Source organism: Grus americana, chromosome 8 (genome assembly GCF_028858705.1).
Source record: "Grus americana isolate bGruAme1 chromosome 8, bGruAme1.mat, whole genome shotgun sequence".
NCBI classification, from domain to species: domain Eukaryota; kingdom Metazoa; phylum Chordata; class Aves; order Gruiformes; family Gruidae; genus Grus; species Grus americana.
In genome coordinates this window covers 15,993,372-16,007,747 of record NC_072859.1, presented here as the reverse complement: position 1 = coordinate 16,007,747, position 14,376 = coordinate 15,993,372, and the positions used below count along the sequence as shown (strand labels likewise).

The window sequence follows — 14,376 nt, the reverse complement described above, 5'->3', positions numbered from 1 at the left end:
TTTACCATGTGGTTCTATTTTCAGTTACAATTTGCATTTTCCAGCAAAAGATATGTGCTTTCTTAAAACAAAATTCCCTCAAATTGATGGCCAGAGTGTGTGTTTCCACCTCTTTGCCAGACTAATAACCATATTCTTAAAAAATTAATAAGAACAAAATCACCAAAATTAATATTGTAGCAGTTGGGACCAATCAGTATGACATGTACTGCATCATCCTTTGAACATGCATGAACAAACATTGTCTCTGGGTAAATTTTTAGCAGACTTTCTTGTGGTTCTATATATGGGATCATCTGTGGTGACCCTCTGGAAATGCAGCCTTTCAAATCTCAGTAAATTGAAGACAGCACTTGAATTACAAAACCCTTAGCACATAATTTCAAACTAGTATAAAATACATCTTCATCTCAGCTTGAGTTCAAGCAATGTAGTTACATGCTAATCAGGTTGTCAAAATGTAGTACAGGCACAATGGTCCACAGGTTGAGACAGGACTGGGAGGGTTTCTGATCCTGGGTACAAATCTAATAGCTCTTCTTTGAGCATTGACAATGTAAGCCCGTAGGAATGGGTGACAGCTCAGTACCCCTTCTCCAACACACACCAGCGGCAGCTCTCTAGGGGAAGCTTACAGTAATATTTGCCTAGAAAACTCTCCCGGCATTTAAGAAATCTGTGGCACAGGAATTCCCTGAGCCAGAGCTGATGCACTCCATAGCCTTCTCTAAATAATTTTTCCAGTCAGTTCTTTCTCAACCCTTATGTACCCCTGGCACCGGCAATGCCCTGTGAGAACGAGCTCCGCAGCCACAGGGGCACGTGGTGAAGTGTCTCCCACTGCTCATTTCCACCCATCACCCTTCTGGTGCTAATCCAACTGCAGCCTTGTGAGACAGAAAAATCTAACCACACAGTGTATTCAAAATGGGGGGGGAAACCCCACCTCAGCTTGCTGGCATTATGATGGTTTTTGCTTTGTTCTCTCTTCTTTTCCCAGAAATTCGGTGTTTGGTATGCTTTATTTCAATGCTATTCAGCATTAAGCTGAGATTTTCACAGTGCTCTCTACTGTAACCCTAGTATAGTTAGCTTAGAATCAATCACTGTATATATAAATTTAGTACTGTTTTATCCCATGTGCATACAACATTTATCTTCATTTAATTTTATCTGGCAGTTCATTGGCCAGTCACTCAGTAATGTAAGATCCTTCAAAATCCTTTACAGTCAGCTCTCATCTTTATTTCCCTACAATACTTACTATTACCAGCAAACTTTACTTTCTTGAAATTCTCTTTCATTTCCAGATTGTTAACAAACATTTTAAATAGCACAGAACACAGCACAGATCCCTAGGGAATTTTACTCGAGCTCTCTATCCACTGTGAAAATTGTGTATTTATTCCTTAACATTGTTCCCTGTATTTAACTAGTTATTTATTCATGTGGCTTTCTTCCCTCTAATCTTATGGCAACTTAATTTCTTTCAAATCCTTCAGTGAGGGACCCTATCAAACACTTTCGGAAACCCAAACTCACCTTATCAGCTGAGTCTCTCTTGATGTCCTCAAGGAACTTTTTTTAAGTCATAGCATACTACAAAAGGGGTTTCTTTACTCTTTTTTTCTTTTTTTTTCTCTTTTTTTCTTATTACTAATTCTATTTTTTAGAAGAGTTTCTACCAATTTGCATACAAGGATAGAAGATGTAAGGTCTGTAGTTCCTCTGATCTCTCCCAGAAAAGAGGTGTTACACTGACAGTTCTCTGCTACTTTTCAAGCCTGAAGTGGATCTCCTATAGCCAACACTACTATCAAAAAATGCTGATGACAGATAAGAATTTTCCTGTATTTTCTCATTTGTTTTACTAACACCTAAGCTTCAAGAAGTGAAAATTTACAGCACCATATTTTGTAGCTCCATCCCATCTCTATTAAGATTTAGGTCATATGAGACTTGAGCATTTTTTATGTCTTGTGGAAGAGCCTTTCCCAGAAAACTTCCTTCCTTATAAGAAAATGTGATCTCAAAGACCTAATACATCAACATTTCTGTTAGTAGGCTCTGCTTTTGTTCGCTTACTTTTGCAAATAGAAATTGCTGTGCCTACAGAAATGGACAGGCACTTCTGGTGTAAATCAGAGTCCTTGTTGAATTCCTCCTTAGACTGCACAGAGGAAAATGCGTCCTGGTAGCTCACGAAGAGCCAAACCAGTGCCAGGAGCAACGAGGACACCCTCGGGATGGGGGAGAGTGGAAACTTCCCTGGAACAGGCAGAGGTATGTTGTCAGGTGTCTGCTCTTCTTTCATGTCAGCTCTCCTCTCTCTCTTTTCTAGGAAGCATCTTTCTTTACTGTTTTTTATCCTCGCTTTTCCTTGTGGTGAAGGATGAAGAGAAAAAGGGAAGGTGGTCATATGCTCCATGCTCCAAAGCCTCTTCCCTTCTACCCACCACGTTAGTCACAAGAAATTGAGGAGTCCTGGTCATTCTTGCACTCCACCCTAGCTAGGGCCAAGTGGTTTAGTTCCTGGGCAAGGTAACCAGTATGTGTGCCTTATTGCAACCTCGTCCTCCCTCTCCAGCTAGGATTTCCTCTGATGTTAAGGGACTAGGCCTACTGCCAGTTTTCTGTAGTGAAAGGGATCTTTTCCATATGGTGAATTTAACAACTGCTGTGTGGGTTTTTTCACCTCCTACAAAGCATCCACGATGGCTGGCTTTGGGAAGTTTAAGCTGCAGCAATAACAACTTCTGGAGTTTTTTAATGTGATTTGTGGATCTGAAATTCAGATAAAGGAACGCAGGTAGCTATCCTGCACTGCTGGGCACTTCCGTGACACGCAGTGTGCAAGCTTCCAGGCAGCCCAGCTTGTGGCTCCCTCCCCTTGTGCTCCGTCCTTTTCAGTTCACATGGAAAAGCATCTGGGCTTCCAGCACGGGCCCTCCGGTAGGCCTGAGGACATGTGGCCTGCACCCTCCCCACTGAGGGCCACAATACGCTGGGTGCTGCTGGTACCAAGAGAGGTCCACACGGGCACAGCCCCATCTGGTTGCTTAGAAATCTCTTCTTCCAAGTTTGTAGGTTGTCAAGTCGTCTGTGACTTCTCATGTGGATGCACGCCTTGGTAGGTATTTGGAGTACAAAGTATCATTTCTTTGTGATGGAAAGACGAAGCTATCTGTATCAGCCCTAGGAAGAGCAGGTGTTTATGGAGAGTGGCTGGCTGACAATTCGATCTTCACTTCTTCTGAACGTGACTCCTGCAAAGATGAAGGTGAAGGTTCTGCCTATCACCTCACCTAATCCCCTGTATTACAAATGCTATTCCAAATTCCCAAGTATTTCAAATTTGAAACCCAAATGGTAAAACAGACTATTACCTTTATAACATGAGTCAAGTCAGTGACTGGTATCTCAAAATGTAAATACTATGTACTCTACACAATATCCCACAGACCACTGAACACTCATCAAAAGTAAAAGCTGTTATAATGCCTGCAAAAATACACAAATTATTCCTAACACATCTAGTAAGAAAGCCAACTTTGACCTTCTCCTCACAGTAAAGCTCTGAAGTCTACGATTCCTCTATATCTAAATTTTTTTTTCCCATCTAATGTTCCTTAATTTTAAGTCTCAAAGGAGATCTACAGCAATTTTAGAAATTCTGGTCAATTCCTCTCAGTAACCAGATTACAAGGTTTACTATTATTGCAGAATTAGAGAGGGAAAAGGTTTCTATAAATATACAAAAGCTGTTCACGGTCTTTAAAGGAAACCTGCTATTAAAACCAGAGCTGGTCTTACACATGAGCCTGATAGGTAGGACCCCACTTCAGGGATCACTTTGGCAAGCTAATCAAACCTCTCCATGTAAACTATCCAAATAACTACAATCCTGTTGCAAGTCTGTTTCTATTCATCTTATAACTTCAGGAAATCTTTTTGAACATGGCATTTTTCTACACCAAAAGTTATTCACAGGAGCGATGCACTCCCCTATGCCTGTTCAATTGTATTTTTCTTGCTCTGTAACCCCTCATTTCTGTCCTCACAGAGTAGAATTAAAACAAATCTGCTTTTGTTACCTAAATTGAAAAAAAAAACCCAACAAAACCCAAACCAAAAACAACCCCGAACACCAAAACCAAACCAAACTGGCTGCCCTATTTCATACCTCTATGGTGGAAAAAAAAAGGATAATATAAGAAACTAATTATACCATTCCAGGAGATTTAAAACCATAAAAAACCACCAAAAACCAATGCTACAAAGAAGTCAGTTATCAGCCTGGGGTCCAGTGATCTGTTCTCGCGTGCTCTCTAGCACGGCTACTCCTGACAGGTGTTCCTGGGACACTCTGAACAAAATGTTGAACAAAAATATATCTTTAACAGTTTCATCCTTGAAAAGCTGCTGTCTGCTGAGTAACTGTCAGAGAGACTGTCAGCAGCATTCTGCAAGCAGCAGAACAAACACTACGACGACAAGAGTTTTCAGCTTAGTTTTGGGGTCCAGAAGTACTTAATGTTTCTAGCAGAAGAGGTTTCTCAATTCAACACATCACGACACTGATATCCGAATCACAGAGTCAGCGTCACAGCTGACAATCTGGTATCCTGTGTACGTTCCTTAGAGTCATACAGCAGCCCAGACTCATTTGTGTTCAGTTAGGAGGCCAAAAAGTTACTTTTAAGACTTCAGTATACTAATATAGCAATATTGAAAAATACTCAATTTGGCATCGTCTTCCAAGATCCCAGTTCCTCCTCGCAGCACAAATTTCTCAGACATTTGCTTGTTTGTGATGGACTTCTCTCAGTCCTATAGGGAGTGGCATTTCCCCTGCAATCTATTTTGTTTCATTAAGTGTCCTTTCAAAGCCCTTTATCTGTACTGCTGTGACCTCCTGCATATGCTCAGACCCCAACTAACTTGCATATTAAGGTTTTTCATTAATTTGCTTACTCTTTTGTCATCTACAGGGCACCAATTACAGTTTGGGGAAGGTGGAGAAAGACTAGCTGGCAATTGTGTCCATCACCACCTTACTGAACCCTCTGTTTGCATTTTTCTGTAGAGAAGTGTTTTACCACTTCCAAATCTTGCTCTTCTCAAGCTTGTTCTCCCCAGTGCAGATGCTAAAGAGGTTAGGCAGTGTAAAATATAGGTACTAGGTAGTGTAAAATATATAGACATGAGACTGGAAGAATAGACATCTGTGTAAGTAGGTGACTCACCAACTGAGAATGCTGAACTATGGTAAGCAAAAGGTTTTGATGAGGAACTGCAAGAGTTTGTATGCTTTTTCTGATGAAACAAGTGTTACCACCAATATATCCCGTTCCCTCGCAATCACCAAAAATGATTCTCACGACTGCCAGCTCCACAGTGCACACAGCTCCTTGTTTTATTGGCACGCAAAGATGTACCACCACCACCAGTATTCACAGTTCCCAGCACAGATAGTGGCCATATTGTAGCTAATGTCAAATATCTGAATATAAAATTCCAGCACTAAGTTCTCTTGCAAGGTTTTATAATTTTCTTTTCAACTTTCTCAGCGACTTTCTACTGATTAAAGTTTGTAGACTTTTGCTAAAGTGAAATATTTTCTTTCCTGCAGTTTTCATTCCTGATCACTTCATTAGGTGAGTTCTACTTGGCCAAATTCCTATTTCTTAAGTAAACTAATTTCTTGAATATTCCATAAACTGCCATTTTTTCAGTCACATTGTGGCTGGAAAGTACACCAATACACCACATAATCAGATATGTCCTTGGTAAATAAAATATGGAAGTAGGACATGTTGCAGCATTAGCGTTAACTCTTTTGCCCCACTATCTAAAGCACTTCAAATATTGCATCTCCAAAATATAGTCCAGTTTTTTTAACACAAACTGACAACTTTATGCATTTTCCATCTGTGGTGGGTTGATGCCAGTCAGCAGCTAAGCCCCCACCCAGCCACTCATTGCCTCCCACTTCCAAATCTCCCCGCTGCCATTTCAAACCAGTCTAAGCAAGCCTTAGAAAAGGAGAGTTTCCCTGTTTCTCATTATGATGTTGAGATAATGTTTGTATCACACGGGAACAGCTTTTATTTGCTTTGGCCCAAAATGTCTCTCTCTAGCAGGGAGTAAAGAGAACCGACTACCAGACCATGATTACGGTTTCAGCAGTCATTCCTCTCAAACAAGCAGTAATTACATTTCAGTCTGAAAATTCTGATAGTTGATATTTTTCTTTCACTTTTTTCTTGAGTCTTAGATTAATATAGCACTTTACAAACAACTTTTTTTGGGGGAGTAGGGATGCAAAATTTGCGAATAAGGTGTCAGCTTTATGCTAATTCAGAAGGGATATTTTAATATTATATTTAAGACTATGAAATTAACAAAATAATTGTTCCGTCTTTTCTCACTGTCAAGTTCTCAGTCTCTTCTACTAAGGAACAAAAAAAAAATCCATTTTGCCCTGGTTAATAATTGCACAGAATGATAAATCCTGTGCTATCAGATGCTATGTGTGGCCACAAGACAGAAAAATATAAATACTGAATAGACCCTAATCAAATTCCCCTTAGTTAACCATGTAAGGAAGATGTTTGGATATCACAAAGGCAGGCCAATATAAATAAGTAAAACTACAGTATCTGGGACAGTAAAGAGAAGATGACAAATACAAACAGACCAATCTTCTTCTCACTTTCACAGCTCTCTGAAAGGTTGTTTTCTTGGTAGATAGGAAAGCGGTGGACACAGTGTTTTTAAAACTGCATCCTTTGAAAATTTAACAATAACCAATGCTGAATAATACCATGTTTTAAATAGTCTCAGCTAAGTTGCTGAAGTAATACCGTAGTGAGATGACTGAAGTACCAGAAGGAAAACAATCCCATTTTTAACTGCAAACCATTTTAACAGAGAAGCAGCTGATGTTAAAAATAAATAAATAAATAAATAAATAAAAAGGTCATCTTGGGCCAGTACTGTGCATACCATCTAATTTCTTTCTGTGTGTGTGTGTTTTCTGAAAAAAACAATAATAGTGATATTAAATAAACTCAATTTAAAAAAAAAAAAAATCCCAAACTGAAACAGCAACGCTTTTGATGCAAACATCAAACATACAAAATTCAGATACTTTTTTGTTCTGCTTTCTCTTCTCTTAATTCACTATTGGTGGCATTGAAGCAGGTTTCTGCAGGTGGCAGCTTTTGCCCTAGTCCACTTGAAGTGGATGCAGGGTTGAAAGGAGAAGTTAACAGAAGAGAAGACTGGGAAAGACTGCCAGTCAGAGACAATTGCAAGCTACAAGCAAGAATCGGGAGTCAGAAGAGCCAAAGAACGAGGCCACCCACTACAGGGGTGAAGACTGCACAAGGGAGATGCTAGTCCCTGATCTGTAGAGGCAACATGTCACTGTTACGTGACATTATCCACTGAGCTCTGCCTGGTGGTCCTCTGTTGCACAACCTCTTGCAAAATTTAGTTCAAATCCTAGGCTTTGTTGGGGGAGTTTAACCGCTGTTATTGCATTGTGGTTCGTTTCTTCCTAAAGGCACGAGGTAGGATGCTGTTGTGGGATCATCTTCTAGTGAGGTAGCTATTTTGCTCATATCCTTTACATCTGTAAGGTAAATCTTACCGTAAATTACTCGTATTACATAGCAAAAGCAATTATGTATAAATTTTGATTTGTTTTTAATAATTACCATAGCAAGGTAAGGTGGTTTTTTTCACTGTAATCACTTGTGTCCTCATCTCTGTTTGGCTTTCATTTGAGCAGAAAACGTCATTCATTGCTTGCTAATTAAGTTCACCCAAACAGTTCTCAGAAACTCTTTTTGGTTTTAATAAACACCCCCCAAAGACATCAAGTTTAAAAGCCTTTCTAGAGGAGTGAACAGGAATTGTGTGTGTGTGTAAATTCTGCAAGCTCTAATTATAGAGAATATTTTCAAAATAAGCACCAAGAGATTTCTAGTCAGTGAACAAAAGTCTGTTTTCAGTTAGCAACAAATTTACCATTATACTTGTGACAGTTCCCAGATGAGTTCACGGGCATGTTTTAAAAATCCTGGTGAGCAAAGCCAGGGTCTAGTGCTGGGTTCCGCTTCCCCGTGCCCACACAGGCGTTACCAACCTCACCGATGCCACAGCAGCAGCCACAGCCAACGGGCAGGAGCTGAATTCACAACCTCAAAGTAATAACTCACATAAGTGAGGGATGATCAGAAGATACTCACCCCGGGAACTACAGAAGAGTGGGACTTCTTCATCCCACACAAGAGGCTAGGTATCAGAAAATTCAAATTTTCCTTTTGAAATTGTTGCTAGTGCTTTTCCTCACAGAAGAGCGTGGTTTGGTCTCAAACACAAAATGCTGCAATACATTTTTGGTGAAGACTGCAATGGGAGACCATTCCGACAGCAGAAATGGCCAACAGTCTGCCCGCGTGCAATTTCCAGGACTTCAACAAGGGATGTTAAAATCAAAATCAGAGAATTACAATATTATCTTTCAGGTCACACTTTCACTGTTATGAAGTCCAGTCACAGTAAATAAAGTGAAATGAACCTCACCAAAGAAACACACAGTCCACCCATAGTGAAGCAGGATATTAAACATGTAGCACTTTTGCTATAAATACAATGTGTTTAAACATTTTTATACTTGTTGATTGCGTACATTTAAACTCCAGGAATAAGAAAAACTAAGAAAAAACCCAGCTGATTGTCTTCATGCCATAATATATTCAGGAACATTCACTTATTTTGTTCATAGCTGAACCATAGAGGTAATAACTTCAAGACAGAAGATACGTAGGCTCTGGGATTTCTAGCTCTATCCATTTGAGATAATGATTGAGGTGAATTTTACTTTCTACCTCATTGTTCTTATTCACTAGAACAGTGGCTGAAAATCATTTATGCCAGCTAGCTGGTGTCATTGCTCCCAACTTTGATTATTACCTTCTAGACAGATATTCCCCATAGCCAAGAAGGCTATAACAAAACTCTATCCTCGTAGTGAAGTTAACTTTGTCAGTATTGTTTTTTTTTCTCCTGAAGCAGCCAATTGCTTATAAAAATATTAGAGGTTAGAATTATCTTTCACATTTGGATTAAGAATGAAAAGAACAAAGATTCCTTTTATAATCAAATTCAATTCACAATGAAAATTATAAGGTACCTCTAAATATGATCTTAAATACAAAATTATTCACAGAAGAACTGACAAGCATCTACATTGGGATCAACTCTTTCCCTTGATATTATCTGGTTGAATGTAAACATCAGTCTAACTAAAAAAATCGTGACTTTTCTCTCCTTGTGTAACAGTCATTTCACAGAATTTTCTGTCATAAAGATTATTTGGATTGGGTGGGCTTTTCTGGTTTTTAATAACATACTCATATGTCAATAAAGCAATCAGCATTCTATTTAATAAATATTAAATAGGTGACTTTTCACAGATCTATAAACTGAAGATTGTCAACAGGTATGTTGCATCTTTATGAGTGAGTGGTACTTACGTGGTTTGGAAAGTCAGCCTTCAGTTCAGCGATACTTTTACACCAATACGCTGCCGTTTTCTCGCTGATCAGCTCAATGTTCAGGAAAGAGCCTTGGCCTGGGCCGTACACAGGACCTGAAGTAATTCCACGCACAATCCTTGGAGAAACATTGGTCACAATATCCTGCAAAACAGTGACAGCTTTCAGATTGGTTTTGCAAAGTGAAGCGTACATATATCAATGATGTCCGTGACATAATACAAACTTAAACATATCAGGTGTTTTTAAAATGTATTGATATTATGAGTAAAACCTACAATTATAGGCCAGTTCTTTAAATTAGCAGATTCTCTGATTAGATTCTCTGCATCAGAGAAGAAAAATGTTTGCTCTGTGCGTGAAATAGTATGATAACTACCAGGAAAATGCCAATATGGGACTGCGATACAAAACATCATTTAGAGAACGCTTCTGCGTTGGGGAGAGGGCGTGCAAGACCTTGTGTGAAACCCTGCGTATGCCTCAGCCGCGTGAGAGCATACACGTGAGCTATCCTGCCCAAAGAAGATCAAAGTCCATGTCCTACACTGACGGGTGAAGTGCAAAGAGGTGCTGCCCACCAGCCTCTCCGATGGAAAGTCAGGGCCACAGGTCCAAAAGTATACCAGCGTACCACGCTTCACAAATCAAATGAGATGACTAAGAGACCAAAATCAAAAAATAAAACCAAAAATAGTGAAAACTAAGATCAATATTGCAAAGCACGACATTTCTGAAGGTCAGCATGAGGTTAGCAAACAATTTTGAAACACACGGTAAACACCCAAAATGTTGACTTGTTTAGGAGTCTTAATTAAGCTGCAATGTCACCGTATCTATATTAACAGAGAACTGTAAATTCTGACATTGTTTAAAACTAAAGAGAAACATAGATGGCAAAATGTTCCTTTTGCCAATTTCCAATTAAAAATAATTTTGAGTAAAGGTCATTTATTTACAAACGTATCAGAATTATTTGTTTAAGTACCCCTCCTCACCATCTTGTCATTTTTAGTGAGATAACATGAACCTCCATTAGTATATAGCAATTAAGGTCAATTTACATATTTTAATTAAGAACCATCCCATATAAAACAATTAGGGTAATAGGCATACTAACTGGATTTCATAACATTTGGACGTTTTTCCAACTAGATAGACAGGAAACCTTAATTAGCATTAATTAGCACTGATCTGCATATGTTTGATAAGGCATACCCTTGCCACAAAAGATTATTTATTCCTGAATCTGCCAAATGCTGCAGTTACAGAGGATAAAGGGACTTTTCTTCACATTGTATGTAAATTTGGGAAAATCTTCATCTGCTTATAAAGTTGAATTAATTATTATACAGTAAATACACACTAATACTTTATACTGATAGATAATTACATGGCCATTTACATATGTAGAAATCGTACAAAGTAATCTCCTCAGGTCATCTATTTTCAGGCGTAAGTCTGGAACATGGACATCGCAATAATCCCTAATTTTCCTACTGTAATATTTCCCTTTATCACAAAAGCTTTACCTCCCTCTTAACAGTTAAATTATATTTTCAGAAAAAAATAATTCAGAACATTTCTGAATTTATGCAAACAAAAAGCAAACAGCAAAGTACACTCCCCTCACTCCTGAAATAAATTACAAAAATTGCAGTTTATGCAGAAGAACTATTTACATCAGTTTGCTCCATATTATCTTCTTCAGCATTTCACTCCTTTTAAATTGCCTCAGAGGAGCTTGTGCTTTGACTTCACCCCAGAAAGCTATTCATACACACACGCCAGTGCTATCACCTCATCTGGCATGAGAAAACATGCAAAGTCAGTGACTTCGATGCTGGCAATCTGACCTTGCTTCTGCAAGCACAGGGTGCGCATGGTCACTTGCCAACAGATATGGGTTACTTGGACCATGCTGCAAGTGACCATGAACTTCCTTCTCCCAAGCTCCAAAGCAGCCAGAAGCTACGTAGCTGCAGTAGTACGGCACTTAGCCTGAGCTAACAGCCTGTCTGTTGTTAGGAATTATTATTTTTGGGTTCAGTGCAAATTATGGTAAGACACACGTGGTATGATTTCCATTTTGTGGACGTGTGTATGCCAGGCAACGCTTGGAGCCACCTACAGTACTGTTTGTTATCTTACTATGAGTGTGTTTTGTTGTTCTTCCAGAATCTCATTTTACTACAGGTAAGAATTGAAAGACAGAGACATTACTGCCTAGATCATACCTTCTGCGAGATACTCGCAAAACCTCAGTCTGCTTCCATACAAAAACACTCTCAAGTTTTTGTATCTGCTTTGGGTCTCCAGACAATCTATTCTCTCTTCTAAGAACAGAGACCCCTGTTTAGACCCTGCGACCGCTGCCAAAGCCCCGCAGCTTCAACTCACTCTTTCCCAGAGCTCAGCCATAGCCAATATGAGTGACAATTTATGTCTCCAGGACGCCACGACGTTGAATCAGGTAAGGCACAGACTTTGCCAACACTCTCAAAAGGAGCCACTCTTCACTTTCACGACCACAAGAGATATACAGAGCCACATGAAACAGTAAACACACGTACATCTCTCTGCCTACATTTCCTCACTCTTGAATTTTCCTTGAGATTTTGTGAGGTCCCCTTTGGTGCTCAGGGACCTTCCCCTCCTGCCCCCCGCCAGCAGACAGCTGCTCCTTCGGATGGCAGCTTCCACTGCCTCCCTACTGCCTCTGTGTCACAGGACCACTCCGCTGTGTCCGTGCATCACTTTATCCTTCCTGACCAAGCTGCTTCTGCTTCCAAAAATCCTTCCCAGCTTTGAAATCCAAACATTACCACCTGGCTGCTTTCTCTTGGTTCCTCCCAAGAGGGATACGCTGTCCTTATTTAATATCCCATTCCTTGTTTGCCTCTTCTAGCTCAGAGTAAGCTAGATGGAGAGAGCCTGTAATGACTGACACGCTGGCACCTCTCCTGTCTCTTGTTAGCACATGACAGCCCCAGACACAAGGAGACTCTCAGTTCATGGAAACAAAATGGAATTTATAACTCATGTGATGATTCAAGGAATCTGTCTATGTACATACAGAAAAAAATCACACAAGTGACAGAAACGAAAATTGTCTCTTTGAGATGAGTGTGAAATACCTACACAGAACTTGCCTTACCATCATCCTCCTCTTCAGTCTCCTGCCACATCTACAAAAGCTGAACAGGGAGAGGGGTAGACAAAGGATCTATTGGCTGGGCTTAGCCAACTTCACGTCCTTCTGTCTTAGGAGTGAATTTTACATCGTATTGCAGGTTCCTTCACCCAGATGGGCAATTCTGGTGGCTGGCCAACTGTTACTGCTGTCTCCAAGCAGCAGGTAAGGTCAGAGCAGCTGAGAGAGGCATAGTGCTCCAGCCCACGGGATTTGTGACAGACCATCTTCTGGTGTTTCAATCGAATACTGACCTTCCCTGTTTGTGGGAATTGTCTGGTCAAATGCTGGCACTCATCATTCCTTTTCTTTTCTGAATCCCCAGCTTTTCCTTTTATCCCAACCGTGCACACAACCCTTTTATTGACAATAAAAATTGTTGTGTGCATAAAAAGCCAAAATGGAACTGGAGCAAGCAGCCTGACAGGAAGCACTTCAAGCTTTGAACCAAAAAACTTTTTTGATTTAAAAAAAGCTGACTGCTACAGAGAGATGACCTGACCGATGAGTTGGTCTGGTCCCCACACACAGTTGAAAGTATAGGTCCGCATACAGGAATAGGAGAATGTCTTCAAACTCCAAAATGAATCAAGTATCTAACCTCCCCATGCGATGGAAGCAATAAACAGTCCTTGGGAAAAACAGCACAAAGCTTTCATCTACTCTGAAGACCAAGGATAGAAGACTTTTAATAAAGAGCAACTAGGGGAGAAAAAAGCTTGTATCTGACCACACTAAAAGACAAGTTATGGAAAAAATGACTTAAAAAAATCATTGGCAAAGGTAAACAGAATAGTCCATAGAAAATTATCGTGCGGAAATCTTGCAAATTAATGTAGACTTGGGGATTAGGGAAACTATATTCGCTATTAGATTACAGCAAAACAACCTGGTTTGGGGGAGTTAATGCAAAGAAAGAGAAACAGTGACAACAAATGGAATCAAGGGCCAACTGTGAATCATTAATATTTCAGTTACTGAATTTCTTCTTTTGCCTCAAAAGCTGATTCTTTTCCCCAGGAGAGCGCAGCAGAAACAATAACAGCAGTCCCTCAAATATATCCAGCTCAGGACATCACCTACGACAGTTGTGCTACACAGATAAAAGCACCAATATCTGCTGCTCTTGGATTCCCCTTTTCTGCTTATGAACAATTCTGGTATTCTGGTAACTTGAGACTGAGTTAATTTGCATTACACATATATTTCTGTTCTTGTTGATTAATTAACACACTAGAAGAAAAAAAAAAAAAGACCCAAGGCATTGATCAGGCCCCATTCGCTCTAATAATCTCTGAACTCTGCAATCAGATCATTGAATTCTAAACTACTTATCTTTAATGGGCTGGGAGGTTTGAGACAACATCTTCAAGATAAAGCCCAAACTCTCAGCACTTTTTAGCCAGTTAAATTTAAATAAAGGTGCAAATCAATTCATCAGCCCATACCTTACCGTTCACTCTAAAAGTTGTTTTGCTTCACACCGTCCACGTTTGCAGTTAATAATTGTCAGAGATTTTTGTATTGTAAAAACACAACCATGCTGTTTAAGCTGAGAGAGAGACACCTTTACATTTGGGCAGCAGGGACATTTCGAATTTTAAGGGACCCAAA

General features: G+C 39.7%; 1 protein-coding gene across 3 annotated transcripts in view; it reads right to left on the bottom strand.

Moving 5' to 3' along the window:
* The window catches only part of DPYD (dihydropyrimidine dehydrogenase), a 360,787-nt gene that overhangs the window by 130,124 nt on the left and 216,287 nt on the right, over positions 1 to 14,376 (bottom strand). For all 3 annotated transcript variants that reach the window (XM_054833661.1, XM_054833664.1, XM_054833663.1), the window contains exon 14: positions 9,549 to 9,713. In XM_054833661.1, coding sequence (XP_054689636.1) covers positions 9,549 to 9,713 — 165 coding nt within the window. The remainder of the gene's footprint in view (positions 1 to 9,548; positions 9,714 to 14,376) is intronic.